This window comes from Balaenoptera borealis, assembly GCF_965194805.1.
Source record: "Balaenoptera borealis genome assembly, chromosome: 17".
In the NCBI taxonomy this organism is placed as follows: domain Eukaryota; kingdom Metazoa; phylum Chordata; class Mammalia; order Artiodactyla; family Balaenopteridae; genus Balaenoptera; species Balaenoptera borealis.
The window spans coordinates 59478773-59496990 of NC_138876.1; the positions used below are offsets into that span (position 1 = coordinate 59478773).

Sequence of the window (18218 nt, forward strand, 5' to 3'; positions counted from 1 at the left end):
GGGCGGGTTTGATCCTGGGGTGGTGATTCTGGTACTTCTCCAACCCACGCCCCTTTTGATCAACAGGAGCAGCCTCTGTTCCCCTCTAATGTTCTTTGAAGTTTCAAAATAAATTAAGGGTCGTGGCTAAAGACAAATAGAAACGACTAAAATATTAATGTTTCTTCCAAGGACGCATTCCCCCCATCCCATCCCCATCCTCTCCCCTGGTTGTAAGTTGCTGCACTGGTTAAGAGTTAACATCAGATAACCTGGGACTTACCAGTATTTGGAAGTCAGAAAATTGGACTTCAGGCTTGGTTTGGTAATTAACTCACTCTCTTCCTGGTACTTAACTTCATCTGTAAAATAAAATTAATATGTTTTTCTCTTTTCTGCTTCACTGAGCCCTGAAGTGTTGTTGGAAAGAATACTTTGCGTCTTATTTTTATAAAACCAGGTGTGAAATATACATGAAAGCTAACATATAAACGTATGTCGTATATAAGTAATATACCCCAAATTATACATTTATTACATTAGAAGTGAAAAAGGAGGTCTAATTAATTGATTTAATAAATTAATTGATTACACCTTTATTTAGTCCTCACAGCAGTGCTGTATGGTAAGTATTATTTTCCTATCTTGATAGGAGGAGATTGAGGACCAGGGAGATTATACATTTAGCTCTCTCCTGTCCTGCAGGTTAGGAAGGGCCAGAGCCGCCATTCAAACCAGGTCTGCCTGAAGCGAAAACTCATATTCTTTTCATTCTCTTCACATACATTTAAATCATTATGTTCACTCACGATTTTAAAAAGCATTTCTGTTTCATTGAATAAAGAAATCCTACTGCTCTATCTAGAAAACATTTTAACATTATTTTTTAAATCTCCATGTAAATATGAAACTGTTATTATATATTAGTCTTTTAATTTGCAATTGGCAGCTTCATTATTAATGACTATTCACAAACAAAAATCCAAAGAAAACCCTGAGGACTGCAGTGCAACCTTTTTTTTCCCCCAGTTCATTTCAAAGAGAGAAACAAAGAGATGGCACTGATCCAACACCATCCCTCCCTGCGCCTCTCTTAGCATCACGCAGCATGTGTAGCAGGGGCGGTGGTATACGCACTCTCTCTGCCCAGAGAACAGGGCATTAATGTAGTCTGCTATCCTTCCCGGAGGCAGTGGCATGAAGAGTTGCAGTTTCACACTCCAATCCATTGGGCAGGGGGCCTGGAGTTGTTCCGGCATCCCGTGAGTCCCCGGAGACACTGCGTCTTCGCTTGACTAGACGGGGAGAGAGGCTGGCACTTTTATCAGTGGGAACCCATAGACAAGACGGCTGCGTGGACCTGGAGTCTTGTTCTGTTGCTTCAGGCTGCACAGACTTTCTCTCTGGGGCCTTCAGAGTGTGTGGCCTTGGCTCTCATCAAGCGTGGCCCAGCCTTGTGGCAAGGGCTCACAGCACAGGGAACCCCCAATGCTTGTAAGGTGCGCTGCTGAAGGCCCATCACAGCCTTTCCTTTCTACTCTAGCCACGAGCCAAAATTCATACTCTTTTTTTCAAATTTTTTTTTTTAATTTATTTATTTATGGTTGTGTTGGGCCTTCGTTTCTGTGTGAGGGCGTTCTCTAGTTGTGGCGAGCGGGGGCCACTCTTCATCGCGGTGCGCGGGCCTCTCACTATCGTGGCCTCTCTTGTTGCGGAGCACAGGCTCCAGACGCGCAGGCTCAGTAATTGTGGCTCACGGGCCTAGTTGCTCCGCGGCATGTGGGGTCTTCCCAGACCAGGGCTCGAACCCGTGTCCCCTGCATTGGCAGGCAGATTCTCAACCACTGCGCCACCAGGGAAACCCCAAGATTCATACTCTTGCATCGCAGTTAGGTTGCATTAGTCAGACTCGTATGTAAGGTCTATAGGCTTCAACTCAATTAGGGGATAGTCAAGTCATCAAGGGAAAAGAAAAAAAAAATCGTTACCTAGTGGCATTTATTTGAAGGGCACAGACCCACTCTGCAGGAGTCGGGATAGTAGGGATGCATGAACGAGTGAAAACCAAGTTCCTCCTTCTTTCTTTATGACCTCCCCCTGGATTTCCCCCCGGGTAATACCAACAGGATGAAGCTCGTAGTCCCTAATTTTTTTTTTTATTTATTTTTTATTTTTGGCTGCGTTGGGTCTTCGTTGCTGCATGCGGGCTTTCTCTAGTTGTGGCGAGCGGGGGCTACTCTTCATTGCAGTGCGCGGGCTTCTCACTGCAGTGGCTTCTCTTGTTGCGGAGCTCAGGCTCTAGGCACGCGGGCTCTAGAGCACAGGCTCTGTAGTTGCGGCGCGTGGGCTTAGGTGCTCCGTGGCATGTGGGATCTTCCTGGACCAGGGCTCGAACCCGTGTCCCCTGTATTGGCAGGTGGATTCTTAACCACTGCGCCACCAGGGAAGCCCCTCGTAGTCCCTAATTTTTAACGAGAGGATTTTACATAGACCAAGTTGTTGCCTTTCTTTTTTTTTTATACAGCAGGTTCTTATTAGTCATCAATTTTATACACAGCAGTGTATACATGTCAATCCCAATCGCCCAATTCATCACACCACCCCCCCCCCCGCTGCCGCTTTAGTCGTTGCCTTTTGAACTTAATGGTACTTTGAATAGTGAGAGTAACAGGAAAGTAGGATGGTTGCAATTCATTTTTTTTAATGTATTAAGTGAACCAATATTTATTGAGCACCCAGCAAGCACAGTGCTCAATGCCCTGAGATTAAGGCGTAGCCCCTTCCTTCAAGGTTGAAAGTTGGGTGGGTGGGCACTGATGTGTAAAGGGGCAGTAATAATTAAGAGTGATAAATGCTGTGCTCACGATGTGGCAGAAACACAGTAACTGTAATGCAGCTATTTTAGATTTTTAAAAATCGTATTTCAAAAGATTTCTGAGAGTTAATTGTCTAATCCATTAGGCAGTATGTTCTAGTTGGTGAAACTTTCTGAATTCATTTTATTTTCCTTTTCATTCCCTCAGATTCATAACATCCCTTTGAGACCATGGGCAGTTGTGATGGTCACGTATCCTGTGGGGATTGTTTGAGAACCTTCTAGATCAGTATTTTCCAAACTGCAGGTCTCAATCCACTAGTGGGTTGTGAATCAGTTTAATGAGCTGTGAACAGCACATTAATGAATAGGGCAGAATAGGGTGCAATGTACATAATCAGGATAAGTACTGTTTCTTGATCCTTTGGTTTCAGTTGTACACTTACATGTCTACTGTACAAAATGTATCTCTTACTGTGGCTCCTGGTCAAAAAAGTTTGGAAGCCCCTGTTCCTTATTATAAAGAGGGAACATGATAAGTGGTAAATGAAGGAGTCCTGATCGGAAATCAAAAGATCCACATTCTCAACTCAACTTTGCTACCCTGAGAACTTAAGGAAAACACTTCATCCCTCTGATCATCAGCTTCTTAATCTGTCAAACAGGCAAACAGGCATTATCAAACCTCTCTCAAGACAATCATGTAGATTAAGTGTGACCAGCCATAAGTAGAAAGGGCTTACAAGCCCCAAAACCCCATGTACTGGAATGTAGCAACTTTGTAATGGACATTTTAGGACCCCAAAACAAAGGGGCAGGAGGCATACCCTATACTGATTATGAAGCAATGACCCTGATCGTCCTCCTCATTATGGAAACTCCTTATCACTTTTCCTCACTGTCACCTCATACGTGATCCCTGTTCCACTTGTGTAAAGAGGAAGAGAGATTCATTGCCTAGACAAGGCGTTATCGCCTACTCTCAGTAGTAAGCAAGAAACAATTGCTGACAGTAACTACATTTGCATGTTTTGTTACAGTTTACAAAATGCTTTTAAACGCAGCATGTCATGGAATCATCACAAAAATCCTTGGCCTAGTCCTATCCCTATTGTGCAGAAGAGAGTCTCACTGAGGTCATGTGAATGTGTTAGAAATAAGATCAGTTTCGCTGAAAGAGCAAAGATGAAACTCTTGAGGCAAATTAATTGAAGGAATCCACATTTCCCTCTGCCGCCCAGAAGAAAACAACATGGAAAGAAAACAGACCCAGCTACAGCCAACATTACATGGCAGGGCGGGAGCGGGGTGCAAAGGGTTTGCAAAGAAATTGAAGGCAGAGAGAGGAACTCCAGGCTGTCTGATGGGGGCGCGACTTCCCGCAGGAAACGCCCATCGCTCTTAACAGGCCCTTCAGCCAAGGTACGTGGGGTGCGAGGAAGGGAAATGAAAGGCTTCTTTCTCCCGGCTCTGGAGATCGGCCAGTCAACTGCGTCAAGCCCCGTTCTAGAAGATTTTTTCCTCTGGAATTTCAGACTGACTGTACTTTGAGGCTGCTCGGAGAAAAGCTTGGTAGTAAGAACCAGGATTCTGGGACTACGGGGAAGGTGCAGTTCCCATCATGACCACAAGGTGGTGCAATGGCCCTAAATACAGCCGCTCCAGGCGTCTGGGAGAAAACAATTCTCTGGAAGGCCAAGAGTTAACCACCATTCCTGACGACCTCTAGAAAATCGAGAGGGGCTGATAGCTAATTACTAATGTGCTTCTTTCCATGTCAGATTCCTAGTTCAGTCGGATTTTGGATTTGTCCATTGCTAAACAGGATAAAACAGTTCGGGCTCTGGAATTAGCACCCCAGCTGCCGTACTCCTGTGCCCTTAGCAAATCACTTGACCTCTCTAAGCCTCAGTTTCCTCATCTGTACAATATGGAGAATGATAGCACCATATTGATCAAGTTGTTGTGAGGATTATGTGAGCAGTAAATGCTGGCTGCTAATATTTCGCTTTCCTTTTTACCCATTTGACAACAGACCGAAGGGAATTTGAGAACCGTGGGTGTGGAGAGAGAAGGCTGCCTGCCTCCATCCTCCATCCTGACCCATCCTGACCAGGTCAGGGCCGCTGCAGCCCCTCGGCCACCTCAGCCACCTTGGGCTTATTTAGGGTTAATGGAAGAGGCCAGACTACGTCAGGTGAGGGGTGAAGGAAGCAATGACAGTGTCAGAAATCAGCGCCCTGCGAGGAAATCTGACTCAAGACTCTGCATTTCAGAACATCAGCACAAATCAAAGGCAATCATGAAATTCCAACCTTCATTATTTTCATTTATTTCACAGGTGTCTTGACCATGAACCACTTTACCTGTGGACTAGAGAGAATCTCAAGTCAGAGAAAAAACAGCTCAGTTCACATAAGCTGCTTCGGTCATAGTTGTACAGTAGTAAACAGTAAACAGTAGAATTAATCGTTTGCTCCATTCTACGTGTTCAATCTTTCAAAATCAGAAAGCAGTGAATCGCTTTAAATTGTGAATGACTGCTCCGGAAAGAAAACAGACCCTCAAGGCCCTCACGAATACGCCTGTTGCCAGTCTCTGCACGGACTTAATTCCTAACCCACTAATTTTGAGCAGAGAAGTGCCTTCTGTAAGAAGAACTGCTGCTCCAGAAATAGACCCATCTGTTAGAACTGCTGGGGAGGGCGGTGCTAAGAAAAGCAGCTCAGGGTCACACTGTACAGGTTTCACGGTGATGACACAGCATTGCCAGCCAGAGCCGGGGAGCTGATTGACCTCAGGGAGGATCAGGGTAAAGAAGAGAGATCTAGGCAATTTAATGACAGCATCTTAGAACAGTCTGCCAGGCAGTGTGTGGTCCAGGAGCTTGAAGAACTTCAGAAGTCATCGAGCCCAGACTCAACCTTTCCAAGTTACAGGACAGCTTGATCATGTCTGGAAATGTACAGATATCTCCAAATGTGAGATGCACTTTTAGAAATCACTGATCGAGAAAATATATAATGACTAGGGATTTCTATTAATTCAGGAATGCTTTTGTTGTGGTTTTAGAAATCATTTTAAATCTACTCTACATTTAGGTATCATTTCCACATGATAAAATGAGCCCGCTTTAAATGTATAGTTCAGTGAGTTTTGACTAATGTCTCCACCTGAGTAACCACCACTCTGATCCAGGCCAGCATTCCTTGTGTCCTCTGCAGTCAGATGCCACCCCCCACCCCAGACAGGCAGCCACTGCCCTGACTTCTGTCACTAGAGATTAATTTTGCCTGTTGAAAATGGAATCATACAGTGTGCACTTTTTGGTGTGCAAAATACCAAATGTTGGCAACAGGAACTCTCATTCATTGCTCTTGAGAATGTAAAATGGTACAACCACTTTGTAAAGCGGTTCGGCACTTTCTTATAAAGGTAAATATATATTCACCATATGACCCAGTAATTCCACTCTTAAGATATTTACCTAAGAGATAAGAAAGCATGTCCACAAAAACACTTGTAGACAAATTTCATAACAGTTTTATTCATCGCCACCCCAAACTGGAAACCTGTGATACGTTATAAAATGGAATACTACACCACAATAAAAGGCAACTAATGACTGAAATAAGAAACAGTGGGTGAATCTCAAAAAAAATTATGCTAAGGTATAGAAGCCAGATACAAGGGGATACATTCTGCATTATTCCCTTTACAAAAATCTTTTTGTTATTTTTAAATTTTATTACCACAGAATCTATAAATGGCACATACAGGTGAGAGATTTTTAATCCCTGCTTGGTATACATTGGAATTTACCTACACACCTCACAGATCCAAAATCACTAATCTTGTTCAGTCCTCTTGTTTTACGAATAAAGAAAGTCCCAAGGTGGTGAGGTGACATGTATAAGGCTGCTCTCCCAGTAAAGAAAAGAATTGGAATCCCTACAACTTCTAACAGTTAAGGCAACTTTGACGTTAACTCCAGGCAGCTGTCTGGTAAACTGGTCATGTGATGCTCAAAGTCATGCTTATGTACCTTCTGGAATATAGCTGTAATTGAACTTATCCCTGGACGTGTCATATAATTCTCCAAAATCCAGCTGTGTTTGCACTCTTGGAACTGAAGGTGACCTTCAGCAGTCATCTTGTCAGTCCTGTATACCAGTCTGGGTCCTATCAGGAAAATAGAAACTACTCCATGTACCCTAAGTATGAAATAATTCAAAACCAGCATGGAAGTTTGCCATGGAAAGGGAAGCAGAGAGAAGATGAAGAAGGAAGCCTTGGCCAAAGATCTTTCTTGGCCAAAGGAGGAAACCTATAGCCCCAAAGCAGTCGGTATGAGAGACATTCTGGAAGCTGCTGCAAAAGTGATGAATCCCCAGGAAGTTCTTTCCAACCATCGTAGCCCACAAGGCCAAAGTTGGGTGATTCTAAAGAGCTTTCCTGGGTGCTGCTGTGAATGTCCCATTGGGCATGTGGGAGATTCCGTGAGTCAGCTTGTAGCTGCCAGGAGCTTCAGCTTAATCAGGCAAATGTGTGGGGGACCCTAGCACGCTGTGGTTCCCAACCGACAGTGGCCTCTCTCTACCTCGGACATCCCAGCTTTGTGAACATCTGTTCGAGCTGAGAGGAGAAGCCAGGACTGAAGCACAGATGGGCACGTTCAGACTTGGAGGCTGCAACTCCACCGGCAGCTTTGCTTGGTTTGGCCTCTTTGGGCACGCTTGGATCCCTGTGGCAATCTGGGTGTTTATTTAGCTATTTTTTTTCCTGTTCTCCTCCCATGGCTGGCTTTCCTTTAGCATAACAGTGAGTAGTCTGTAGACAAAGGATTTGTCTCCATTGGATGTAGTCAGGGGACTTTGAAAAGTACTTAACCACCATTTAAGGGGCCTCTGGTTCGACAGGAGAACATTCTTCACCTTGGTAGAGAGAAGTCACTTGATTTCATTAAAGTTGAGGTGCTCATGCTAGTATACTTTTATTCTCCAAAAATTAATCAAGCAAGTGTTATAGGGTGACTTTCATTTTAAATTTAAAATAGGGTAATTTTTATGTTTGGAAATTAATGTAAAAATAAGATACCCTTCCCCAATATTTCTACCATGTAATTATTTGTATTACATACCCTCCCAAATATATAATGTTGTTTATATTCTTTTATAACCTACTTTTTCCCCATTTCAATCAAGGTCCTGGGGGAAGCTGGTGGTGTTCTCAAGTGGGGTAATTGAGAAGAGTGTAATGAAGAGGCTCTTTATAAAGGTGTAGATAGGGCTAGAAGGAATCAGAAGGGATGGTGTGGTACCCCACAGGCAAAAGAGAAAAGCAAGGAGGAAGCAAAGTTGATCATTTTTCTTCATTTCCATTACCTAATTCTCTTTGGGCAACAGATTTCTTTGGAGCCCTTAGTAGGGGCCCAAAAAAGTATGGGCGTAATTGAGGAGATGACACACAAGCACTTGCAACTGGTAGGTCTCCAAATTCCAAGGGACTTAGAGAGGATATTGGTCAGCTTCATTGTATTTTGGGGATTCGATACCTCTATACCAGCTATTTCCTCCTAACTAAGGAAAGGAGTTATACCAATGACATTTATTTTTCTATAATCAGTGCCAAGCTTTACTAATCAATTCAAGAAGCAAATGCTTGACATATTATTGCAAGGACTAGGAACAGAATGTTATACGTAATACTTGTTATGGCACAAAAATACCACTGTGATTGTCATTTCCTAAAACAATCAGCAGTTTGACCCTTTACAAAATTCCTAAGATGTAGAATGAATTTGGCTCTATATGTTGTGTAATACTATTATATTAATTTCAAAAGACTTCATCTAACTGACTAATTGGTAGGAATCATCAAGTGATACTGGACAAGTCACATATCCCTTCTTAAAGCACTTTCTTCTCTTTGTACTGGTAATACCACACTGTCTGGATTACTACTACTTTCCCCACTCTCTCTCTCTCTCTGGCTTCTCTTTCTCAATCTCCTACATGAAATATTGGATGCTGCAGTATCCTGGGCCTTCTAATCATCTCTAGCTGCATTTTTTTCCCTAGATGATCTCATCCAGATCTGTTTTAAGAAATCCTTCAGCTCCTGACTCCAAATGTATATCTCTAGCCCTGACTTCCCCTCAGTTCCAGGCTCATAGATCCGTGGTCCTACTTGCCACCTCCTCTTGATCACTAACAGGTATCTCAAAATAAGCATATCCCAAACAGAACCACAACTCACAAAGCTATAGAAGTCATCTTTAACACCGCCCCTTTTAACATTCCTCATACTCAGCCCAACAGCAAGTACTGTTTGATCTGCCTCAAAAATGGATCTTTTTTTTTTTAATTTTTATTGGAGTAGAGTTGATTTACAATGTTGTGTTCATTTCAGGTGTACAGCAAAGTGAATCAGTTATACGTATACATATATCCACTCTTTTTTAGATTCTTTTCCCGTATAGGCCATTACAGAGCACCAAAATGGATCTTGAATGTGTCTACTTTTCTCCATTCTCACTGCCCAAACCTGCTTCAAGCCGCCCTCTTCTCTGACCTGTGGGAGCATCACACTGGTGACCTTATTGTTCTCTCCGCAGAATAGAGTGATGTTTTCTTAAAGCCTAGATCATATAATGTCGTTCCCTTCCTTAAACCCCTTCAGTAGCTTCTTTATTTTAGGATCAAATCCAAATTCCTTACCTTCACCTACAAGACCCTGCATGATCCGGCCCTCCTTGCCTCTCCACATTATTTCAAACAGATCACACCCTCTCTCCTTTCCCTCTAAATTCACTGTCCTTTCTGGCCCTACAATATGTCAAGCTCTTCCCCATCTTCACACCTTTGCATTAACTCTTCCCTCTGCCTGGAAAACTCTAGCTCATAGCATGGCTGGCTTCTTCTCCAACCTTCAGGTCCCAGCTCAGAAGTCACTTTCTAGAGGCTTTGTCTGACCTAACGCAGCCCACCCCCATTTCCAATGACCTTACCATACCTGAAACAATCATCATTTATTATCATTTCTCTTTCTCTCCCACTAGGATGTAAGTTCCTGGAGAACAGCTTCTTTTCTTTCTGTCACCTGCCACTGGAATATTCCTTGCTAAATAGCTACCTGGTTTAATGAATAAAGGAATACCATCAGCAAAAAGGCTTGGAATGAATCAGAAAGTGTTTTCATCTATCATGACTTCATTTCCAGATGGATATTTGGACTCTCAGATACCTGTAATTTTGGTTTGAGTCATTAATTCCCTTAAGTGGAAGATAATTTTTAATAGTATAGCTTCATTGTTTGAAAAATGGGCAGAAAGCATTCCTAGGGTGAGGATTTGTTCATTAATATTGTTAAGTTGTTACATGCTTTGAATAAAAAACACCAAGCAGAATTCTTTTTCGGGAACCTTGGGGTTGGGGTGGGGGGCAGGGCAGGATTTAAACTCTCCCCCTTTGGCTCATCTTACATCTCAGGCGTTTGGATCAGTGGCTCAAGGAGATCAGGGAGCCTGAAATTTGTGAACTGTCTCCTTAGAATAAACACTAACGCCTCAGGATCATGTACTTTAAAGTCTCCTAATTCTGTCTCAGCTCCCCTCACATCCCTCTCTCAGCTTCTGCCCATCCCTTCGCTGCTGCAGCTCCTAGAGCTCAGTACTGCCCATTGCAGTGGGGAGCACAGGCAGGCTGTCCGAGATGTCCGGGAGCTACAGTGGGAATGGCTAGGTTGCCGTGTCAGGAATGCCGGCCACCTGGCCAGAGTCCCTGGGACCCCTAGGCCACTGGGCTCATGAAGCCCGCAGGAGGCCTGCGCTCCTTCTGTTGTCACCAGTCTTTCCCAGCAGACTGTGGCCCTGTGCCACCATGCTCTGTCCTCCACTTGCCACGCTGAAAGTGACCATTCCCAACACACAGGATACTCCTCACTTCGGGAAGTTGCCAGGTACCTTGTTTCAATTGAGAAACCTAGAGAAAGACTTGGGTGCGGGTGGGTGGCTGGCTGGATCAGGATATTAATCGCATCATAGTAGCTGATGAATCATCCTCTAAGTGTGTAAATGATTGCTTTCTAGAACAGGGCTTGAGGGCAGAAATCCTACTAGACTTGTAAACAATGCTACATCAATTCCGTCAGTTCAAGGAAGGTGTCATGACTACTATGTTGATTGGTCAGGGTAGGCTTACGGTTGAAACAACCCATTCCCAAACATCAGTGGCTTAACCCCATAAAGGATTTCTCATGTCACAATCCAATCAGGTCAGCGGGGGTGGTGAAAGGGTGTCTCTGCTCCACACAATTCTCCAGGGACCCAGGCCCCTTCCTCCGGGTACAGAGGTTCTTAACCTGGAGTCCACAGGTCCCGGAAAGGGGGTGGACAGAATTCAGGGAGTCTGTGAACTTGGATGGGAGAAAAAGTATACCTTTATTGTCATTAATCTTTTAACTATAATTTAGCATTTCCTGCAATTATGATCGAAGACATCAAACCACAATAATGTTAATGCCACCTGTGACTTTACTACCAATAGAAATCACGGATATTTTCATATCACCTTACAATTTTAGCAGATATCATGAAATATCATTTATGCTTAACACTACTTTGAAATTATGATAGTTACTAGACTCACTTAAAGATCTTTGTTATTTAATGGGTTAAAGAGTACATATATTACCATTTCACAAAATTTTAAAATATTTTGACAGCTATTTCAGTACTCTTGCAGTTTTTCGTAATCCTATGTATTTTATTTTAAACATTAAAAAACATTATTCAAGAAGGGGTCCATGGAATTTAACAGACTGCCAGAAGAGTTCATGGCAAACGAAAGATTAAAAATCCCTGATCTAAACAACAGGGTCTGACTATATAGCACAGGGAACTATATTCAGTATCCTATGATAAACCATAATGGAAAAGAATATTTAAAAAAAGAATGTGTGTGTGTGTGTGTATATATATATATATATATATATATATATATATATATATATATATATATAACTGAATCACTTTGTTGCACAGCAGAAATAAACACAACATTGTAAATCAACTATACTTCAATTTTAAAAATATTGAAAATTTACAAATCTCTGATCTAGTGGTTCTACTGTCCCCTAAGTCCTTGGGTATCCCCTACCTCTAGTCAGCAGAGCGGGCTTGGGTGACATTGAGAAGTAGTTTAGGGATGAGGCTTAGAAGGAATGTGTGTCACTTCTGCCCATGTTCCCCTGGCCCTGACCCCACCTAACTGCAAGGGAGGCTGGGAAATGAAGTCTAGTCTGTTCCCAGGTGAAAACGGGATGGGGCTTGGTGAGTACATGGAAGTGATTGTCACCGTGCCCATGGAAACAATCAGCAAAGAGACAGCAGTCCAACGACAAGCGCTCTCCCTGGAGAAAACTCACTCCCTGTCAAATTCACTCCGGGAAGTATAATCATAATAAGACCATAATAGCTGCCATTGGTTGAATAATTACTCCCGTCATTATTGCACTAAATGATTCACTTTCATGACCTCATTTAATCCTCATAATAACCTTATGAGACAGGTACTATTGTTCCTACTTGATAAATAAGGAAACCAGGACTTGAGAAAGGCAGTCCAGAATCAGTGCTCTCAATCAATGTGCTGAACTGTTTGGGAAAACTTCTGAGATCCTTGTAAGAGAAGATGGAGCTGTATGCTGGTGGAGAGGGTGGTTCCTGGAACCAGACTCCCAAACTTCATATCCCAGCTTTGCTAGAAGCTAGCTCATCGGGCAAGTTTTACTGAGGCTTTCCATGAATCTGTAAAGTGGTGATAATAATAGCATCCATCTTTTAGGATTAAATGAGATAAATTCTTAGACTAGCACCTGGCACATGGTAAGTGCTCAGTGAATGTTAGACACTGTCATTAATGCCTAAATGACACTGTGACCACCTTCATGAAAGTGAACTAAATATTCCAGCAGGGCTCAGTATTCATGAAGGATGCAAGAAAATCTCTGAGGTCACCAAGATCCTCACCAGCCAGGGGGTTTCCTAGAATGGTGTGCTGAGTTATGGTCAAGAGAATGGGACGCTGCTACTTTTCTAATGAAGGAAAAAATTAAAATTGTTGGGTTAGTTTTCACCTTAATGTAACTTTCTCTCCCATTTATAGAACTCCATGAAGGTGATGTTCAAATGCCTCTGGAAAAACTGTGGGAAGGTTCTGAGCACTGCAGTGGGTATCCAGAAGCACATCCGGACCATTCATCTTGGGTAAGGCAACCCTCCCTTCAGAGCTTGGCGTATGTCCATCAGTTCGATCCAGGGTCACTTGCACTCAGAATTACACACCACACTGTGCCTTAAAAATTCTGAACATAGGAATAGGGACTAAGCCTGCTTGATCTTCCTAATCACTATGGAGATGCCCCCTGCAGATAATATAGGCCAGTATGGCAAGTGGAAAGAATGTGGACTTAAATTTGTAAAGCTTCCCTAGTATACTCACTAAGTCAGGGGTCCCCAATCCCAGGACCGAGGATCGGTACTGGTCCGCGGCCTGTTAGGAACTGGGCCGCACAGCAGGAGGTGAGCGGCAGGTGAGCGAGCGAAGCTTCACCTGTCGCTCCCCATCTCTCCCCATCGCTCGCATTACCGCCTGGACCATCCCCCTCCACCACCCGCTCTGTGGAAAAATTGTCTTCCAGAAACCGGTCCCTGGTGCCAAAAAGGTTGGGGACCGCTGCACTAAGTGATATTAAACAAGTCACTGCTTGGAGCCTCAGGTCCTTCTGAAAATGAGGCTAATAATATCAGCCCTGCAGGGGCATGTGTGAGGGTCAAAAATAAAATGTATGTTAGAATGATTTGTAAAAGATGGACCACTAGGGTAGGGTAGGGTATGGGGTCCTTGAACCCCCTGAAATTGTCTGTAAAATTAGATGTGCACTTTTTTCCCAGTGGAGTGTATTCGTGACTTTGAGCCTCAAAGGCAGATATAACCTGAAAAGGGTTTAAGAACCACAGTGACAATCAGTGCTGCTGTTGCTATTCTTATGATACCTGATGACCTGCTCTATCATTTTCTGTTGCCCAAATAAGTCCTTTATTTGTACAACTGACACTTCTTGTGTTATATAAAGACCATTCTAAGGAAAGATGAAACTAAGTTTCTAGCAACAGGGATTGGGGGCCACTCCAGAGGGGCAATGGTAGTTCAGTTGCCTTGTGCTTTAGTCTCTGGGTTTTTCTTGTCCAGGGATCTGAGACTGAGAAGAGACCTTGAGAAGCTGTAAGTCATAACCAGTGTGCATAAGGCAAATCCAAATACATGCCCAGTCCCCCAAAATGCTTGGACACAGAGGAGCCCTTTTAAAAAGATGAGTGTTGAGAAATAAACACTACAGTCACTTTGCCCAGCAGGGGATAAATTTAGGGAATGTATCATCCATTAAAAAAAGTGGTAGAAAAAGAAAACAAGAACTGGGTCTAAGGTGATTTTGCTGATTCGTGTGGATCAGCTCCTTCAGTGACTGGAGAGAAGCAGAGATCTATCTCCCTCACCTGTAGGCTTGGGATGCTGGAGACACAGCCAGACCCTTCCAGGGCACAGCACGTGGAAAGTCACCAAGCGCCGTGGGTGTGGCCCAGCAAAGCAGGGCGTCTGCTCCGCTAGCCAGAGGGTCCACTCATCCTCCAGGAAGCACCACACTGAAACACTGCGGGGCAGAATGCGCTCCTGTTCCTAAAGCCCTCGGAGAAGGAGATCCTGCAGCTTCTCCCCTCAAACCTCACTGTCAGCACAGCTCACAGAGTAAATAGCTCAGAGTTCTTTAAAGGTTTAGGAAGGGCTTCTGGAAGCTATAATCAGGACCTGGGGTATTTGTTTTAAAGTCCCTCTGCCCAACGCTTCGAATCCTATTCAGCACTACACAGAAACACATGCCATATATATGTATTTATAGACTACAAACGGCATCACAGGATTTTCCTTTGAGCTTCCGGGGTGCTCTCATGGTGGGTGAAATTCAACGTGCAGCTGCTGTATTCACTTCCCTGGGATTCCCTTTTTACTCTTCACATTGCCTTGGTGAATTAGGATTCACATCCCTGCCAGCCATCGCACAGGAATGGGCCTGGGTTAGCAGGACTCCAAGCCTGCTCTGTATGTATATGAAGCTCTCATGGACCTGGGTAGGGGTGGGAAGGGGCCCGCCTTTGCCTTAATCCATGTCCTCCATGATGTGACTGTAGGAGGACGGGGCATTTTTAATGAGTGTTGGCTGTGGGACCTAGGGGAAGAAGGGGGCATTCCAGAACCCCCAAATATGTGTCTTGCATCTGATGTAGCTACAGTGCACACCATGCCAGTATAAAAAGTACACTGTTTTTGTCTTAAGTCTCACTCCATTCTTATACACCAGGGGCTGATCCTGATTTATCCCCGTGTAAGACACACAATTTCCCCCAGGCCTGTGTGTCTATTAGTAGCACTCAGGCAGCCAGTAGCAACTCGGCCTGCCCTTTACTGGAGAGGAAGTGGGGACAGGAATAGAACAGATGCACATTCTTCAGCCCACTCTCTGGGGTCTTCCATGCTCTGCTTGTAGGAAAGCCAAGCCCAGCCTGACCTGATACGGCGCAGACACCTCCCTAGACGCCTCAGCCTGAGACCTCAGGGGACACGGAATGGGGCTGGGAGAAGCCCCCGATGTGGCGAAACAGAAAGGCCGAGGAGAAGGGGAGATTTGTGTTTTAAGTTCTGTACAGGGATTGTAAGTGGGAAAAAAGTTTATTCCGAGTCAGTGTCCTGCGCCTGCCGGAAATGGTCATGAAATTTGGGGATGCCCCAGGGAAGGGAGATGTGCAGAGGCTATCCCATAAAACCAAGTGGCCAGATGTGCACCATTTCCCTAGAAATTCATAAATCCAATAAATGTTATTATTTATTCGACAGTTATTTTATGCAAAGCTTTCTGTGGAAAAGTACAATTTTCCATGTCTCAGGGAGAAAAACTGCGGAAGTACTAGAAGATATTTTTCCTGATGATAGTAAACATTGAGGCTTTTTTTTTTATACATATAAATTTATTTATTAATTTTTGGCTGCCTTGGGTCTTCGTTGCTGCCTGTGGGCTTTGTCTAGTTGCGGCGAGCGGGGGCTACTCTTCATTGCAGTGCGTGGGCTTCTCACTGCGGTGGCTTCTCTTGTTGCGGAGCACGGGCTCTAGGCACGTGGGCTCCAGTAGTTGTGGCACGCAGGCTCTAGAGCGCAGGCTCAGTAGTTGTGGCTCACGGGCTTAGTTGCTCCACAGCATGTGGGATCTTCCCGGACCAGGGATTGAACCTGCGTCCCCTGCATTGGCAGGCGGATTCTTAACCACTGTGCCACCAGGGAAGTCCCAACATTTAGGCCTTTTAACATCAGCCTTATTTTTATTTAATATGCACTCAGTGCTTATTATGTGTGCGGTACACTTCTAAGCACGTATGCAGTAGGCCCTCCATACCTGCAGCTGCAGAACCCACAGATATGGAGGGCCAGCTGTGCTACGTCTATTTTATATAAGGGTGCAGGCTGCCAAAATCACACACACAGCTAGAAGCTGTCAGGATTTGAACCCAGGAGATCCGACTCCAGAATTCATGCTGGGAATCACTGTGCTATAACATCAGCTTCCTTCGTTCATTCATTCAACATTTAATAGGCACCTACTGTAGGCCAGATGCACTGATATGTGTGGTGTGACACAAAGATGAACAAGACATAGCCCTAGAGAATCAGTCTTAAGGAGGCGACAGGGGTTTAAAAAAAAATTACAGAAATGTACCAAGTCATTACATAAAGTGAATTAAATAAACTGAACGCACCTCACAGGGAGCTCAGAGGATCTAACAGTTCGGAATTAAGTCCTAACACCTAACGTGCAAAATACTTCCCCGATTTGAGAGCTCAGGTCACTTCCACCTCCCGCCTCTCGCCCGGCCACTGTCAACTGCTCCACAGCCTGCTTGCTGGCCTCCCACCCCTCTTGCCCTCCTCTCCTCTATTCTCTCTCCAGACAATTGCCAGAGTGATCCTTTTAAAAAGTAACTTATGTCGGTGAGTCTATTTCTGTTTTGTAAATAAGTTCATTGGTATCATTTTTTTAGATTCCATATATAGGTGGTAGCATATGATATTTGTCTTTGTCTGTCTTACTTCACTTAATATGAAAATCTCTATGTTGCTACAAATGGCATTAGATAGCATTAGAAAACAAGCTTATGGTTACCAAAGGACATAGCATGAGAGGGGGTGAACTGGGGAGAGATAAATTAGGAGCTTGGGATTAACAAATACACAGTACTGTATGTAAAACAGATAAACAACAAGGACTTACTGTATAGCACAGGGAACTATACTCAATATCTTGTAATAACCTATAATGGAAAAGAGTCTGAAAAAGAATATATATATGCTTTATATATATATAATATATTAAAAATATATATATATATATAATTGAATCACTTTGCTGTACACCTGAAATACTGCTACAATTTATGTCAAAGAGTGTTCTGCCTATGTTTTCCTCTAGCAGTTTTATGGTGTCATGTCTTACATTTAGGTCTTTAATCCATTTTTAGTTTATTTTTGTGTATGGTGTTAGGGAGTGTTCTTATTTCATTCTTTTACATGTTGCTGTCCAGTTTTCCCAGCACCACTTATGGAAGAGACTGCCTTTTCTCCATTGTATATTCTTGCCTCCTTTGTCGCAGGTTAATTGACCACAAGTGCGTGAGTCTATTTCTGGGCTCTCTATTCTTTTCCATTGATCGATGTGTCTGTTTTTGTGCCAGTGCCATACTATTTTGATTACTATAGCTTTATACTGAAGTCAGGGAGCATGATTCTTCAAGCTGTGTTCTTTCTGAAGATTGTTTTAGCTATTTGGAGTCTTTTGTGTTTTCATACAAATTTTAAAATTATCTGTTCTAGTTCAGTGAAAAATGCCATTGGTATTTTGATAGGGATTACATTGAATCTGTAGATTGCCTTGCGGAGTGCGGTCATTTTAACAATATTAATTCTTCCAATCCAAGAACACGGTATATTTTTCCATCTGTTTGTGTTGTCTTCAATTTATTTCATCAGTGTCATACAGTTTTCTGAGTACAGGTCTTTTACCTCCTTAGGTAGATTTATTCCTACGTATTTTATTCTTTTTGATGTGTTCCATTATGGGTTTCTTGTCTGCCTCTCCCCCTAGACTATATGTTCCACCAGGGCAGAGTCTATTTATGTTTTGTTCACTGTAAGAGTGGGACTCTAAAAAAAAGAGCCAGGACATAGTAGACTCTCAATAAATTGTTGTTGAATAATTGATTGATTGGTTGATTAATTGCATACATTGCTTTAAGAAGTCAAGGAAGGCTTCCCTGGAAGTG

General features: G+C 43.4%; 1 protein-coding gene across 3 annotated transcripts in view; it reads left to right on the forward strand.

The window, feature by feature from the left end:
- ZNF704 (zinc finger protein 704) overlaps positions 1-18218 on the forward strand; it is a 218841-nt gene that overhangs the window by 175826 nt on the left and 24797 nt on the right. For all 3 annotated transcript variants that reach the window (XM_082363482.1, XM_082363484.1, XM_082363483.1), the window contains exon 5: positions 12961-13061. In XM_082363482.1, coding sequence (XP_082219608.1) covers positions 12961-13061 — 101 coding nt within the window. The remainder of the gene's footprint in view (positions 1-12960; positions 13062-18218) is intronic.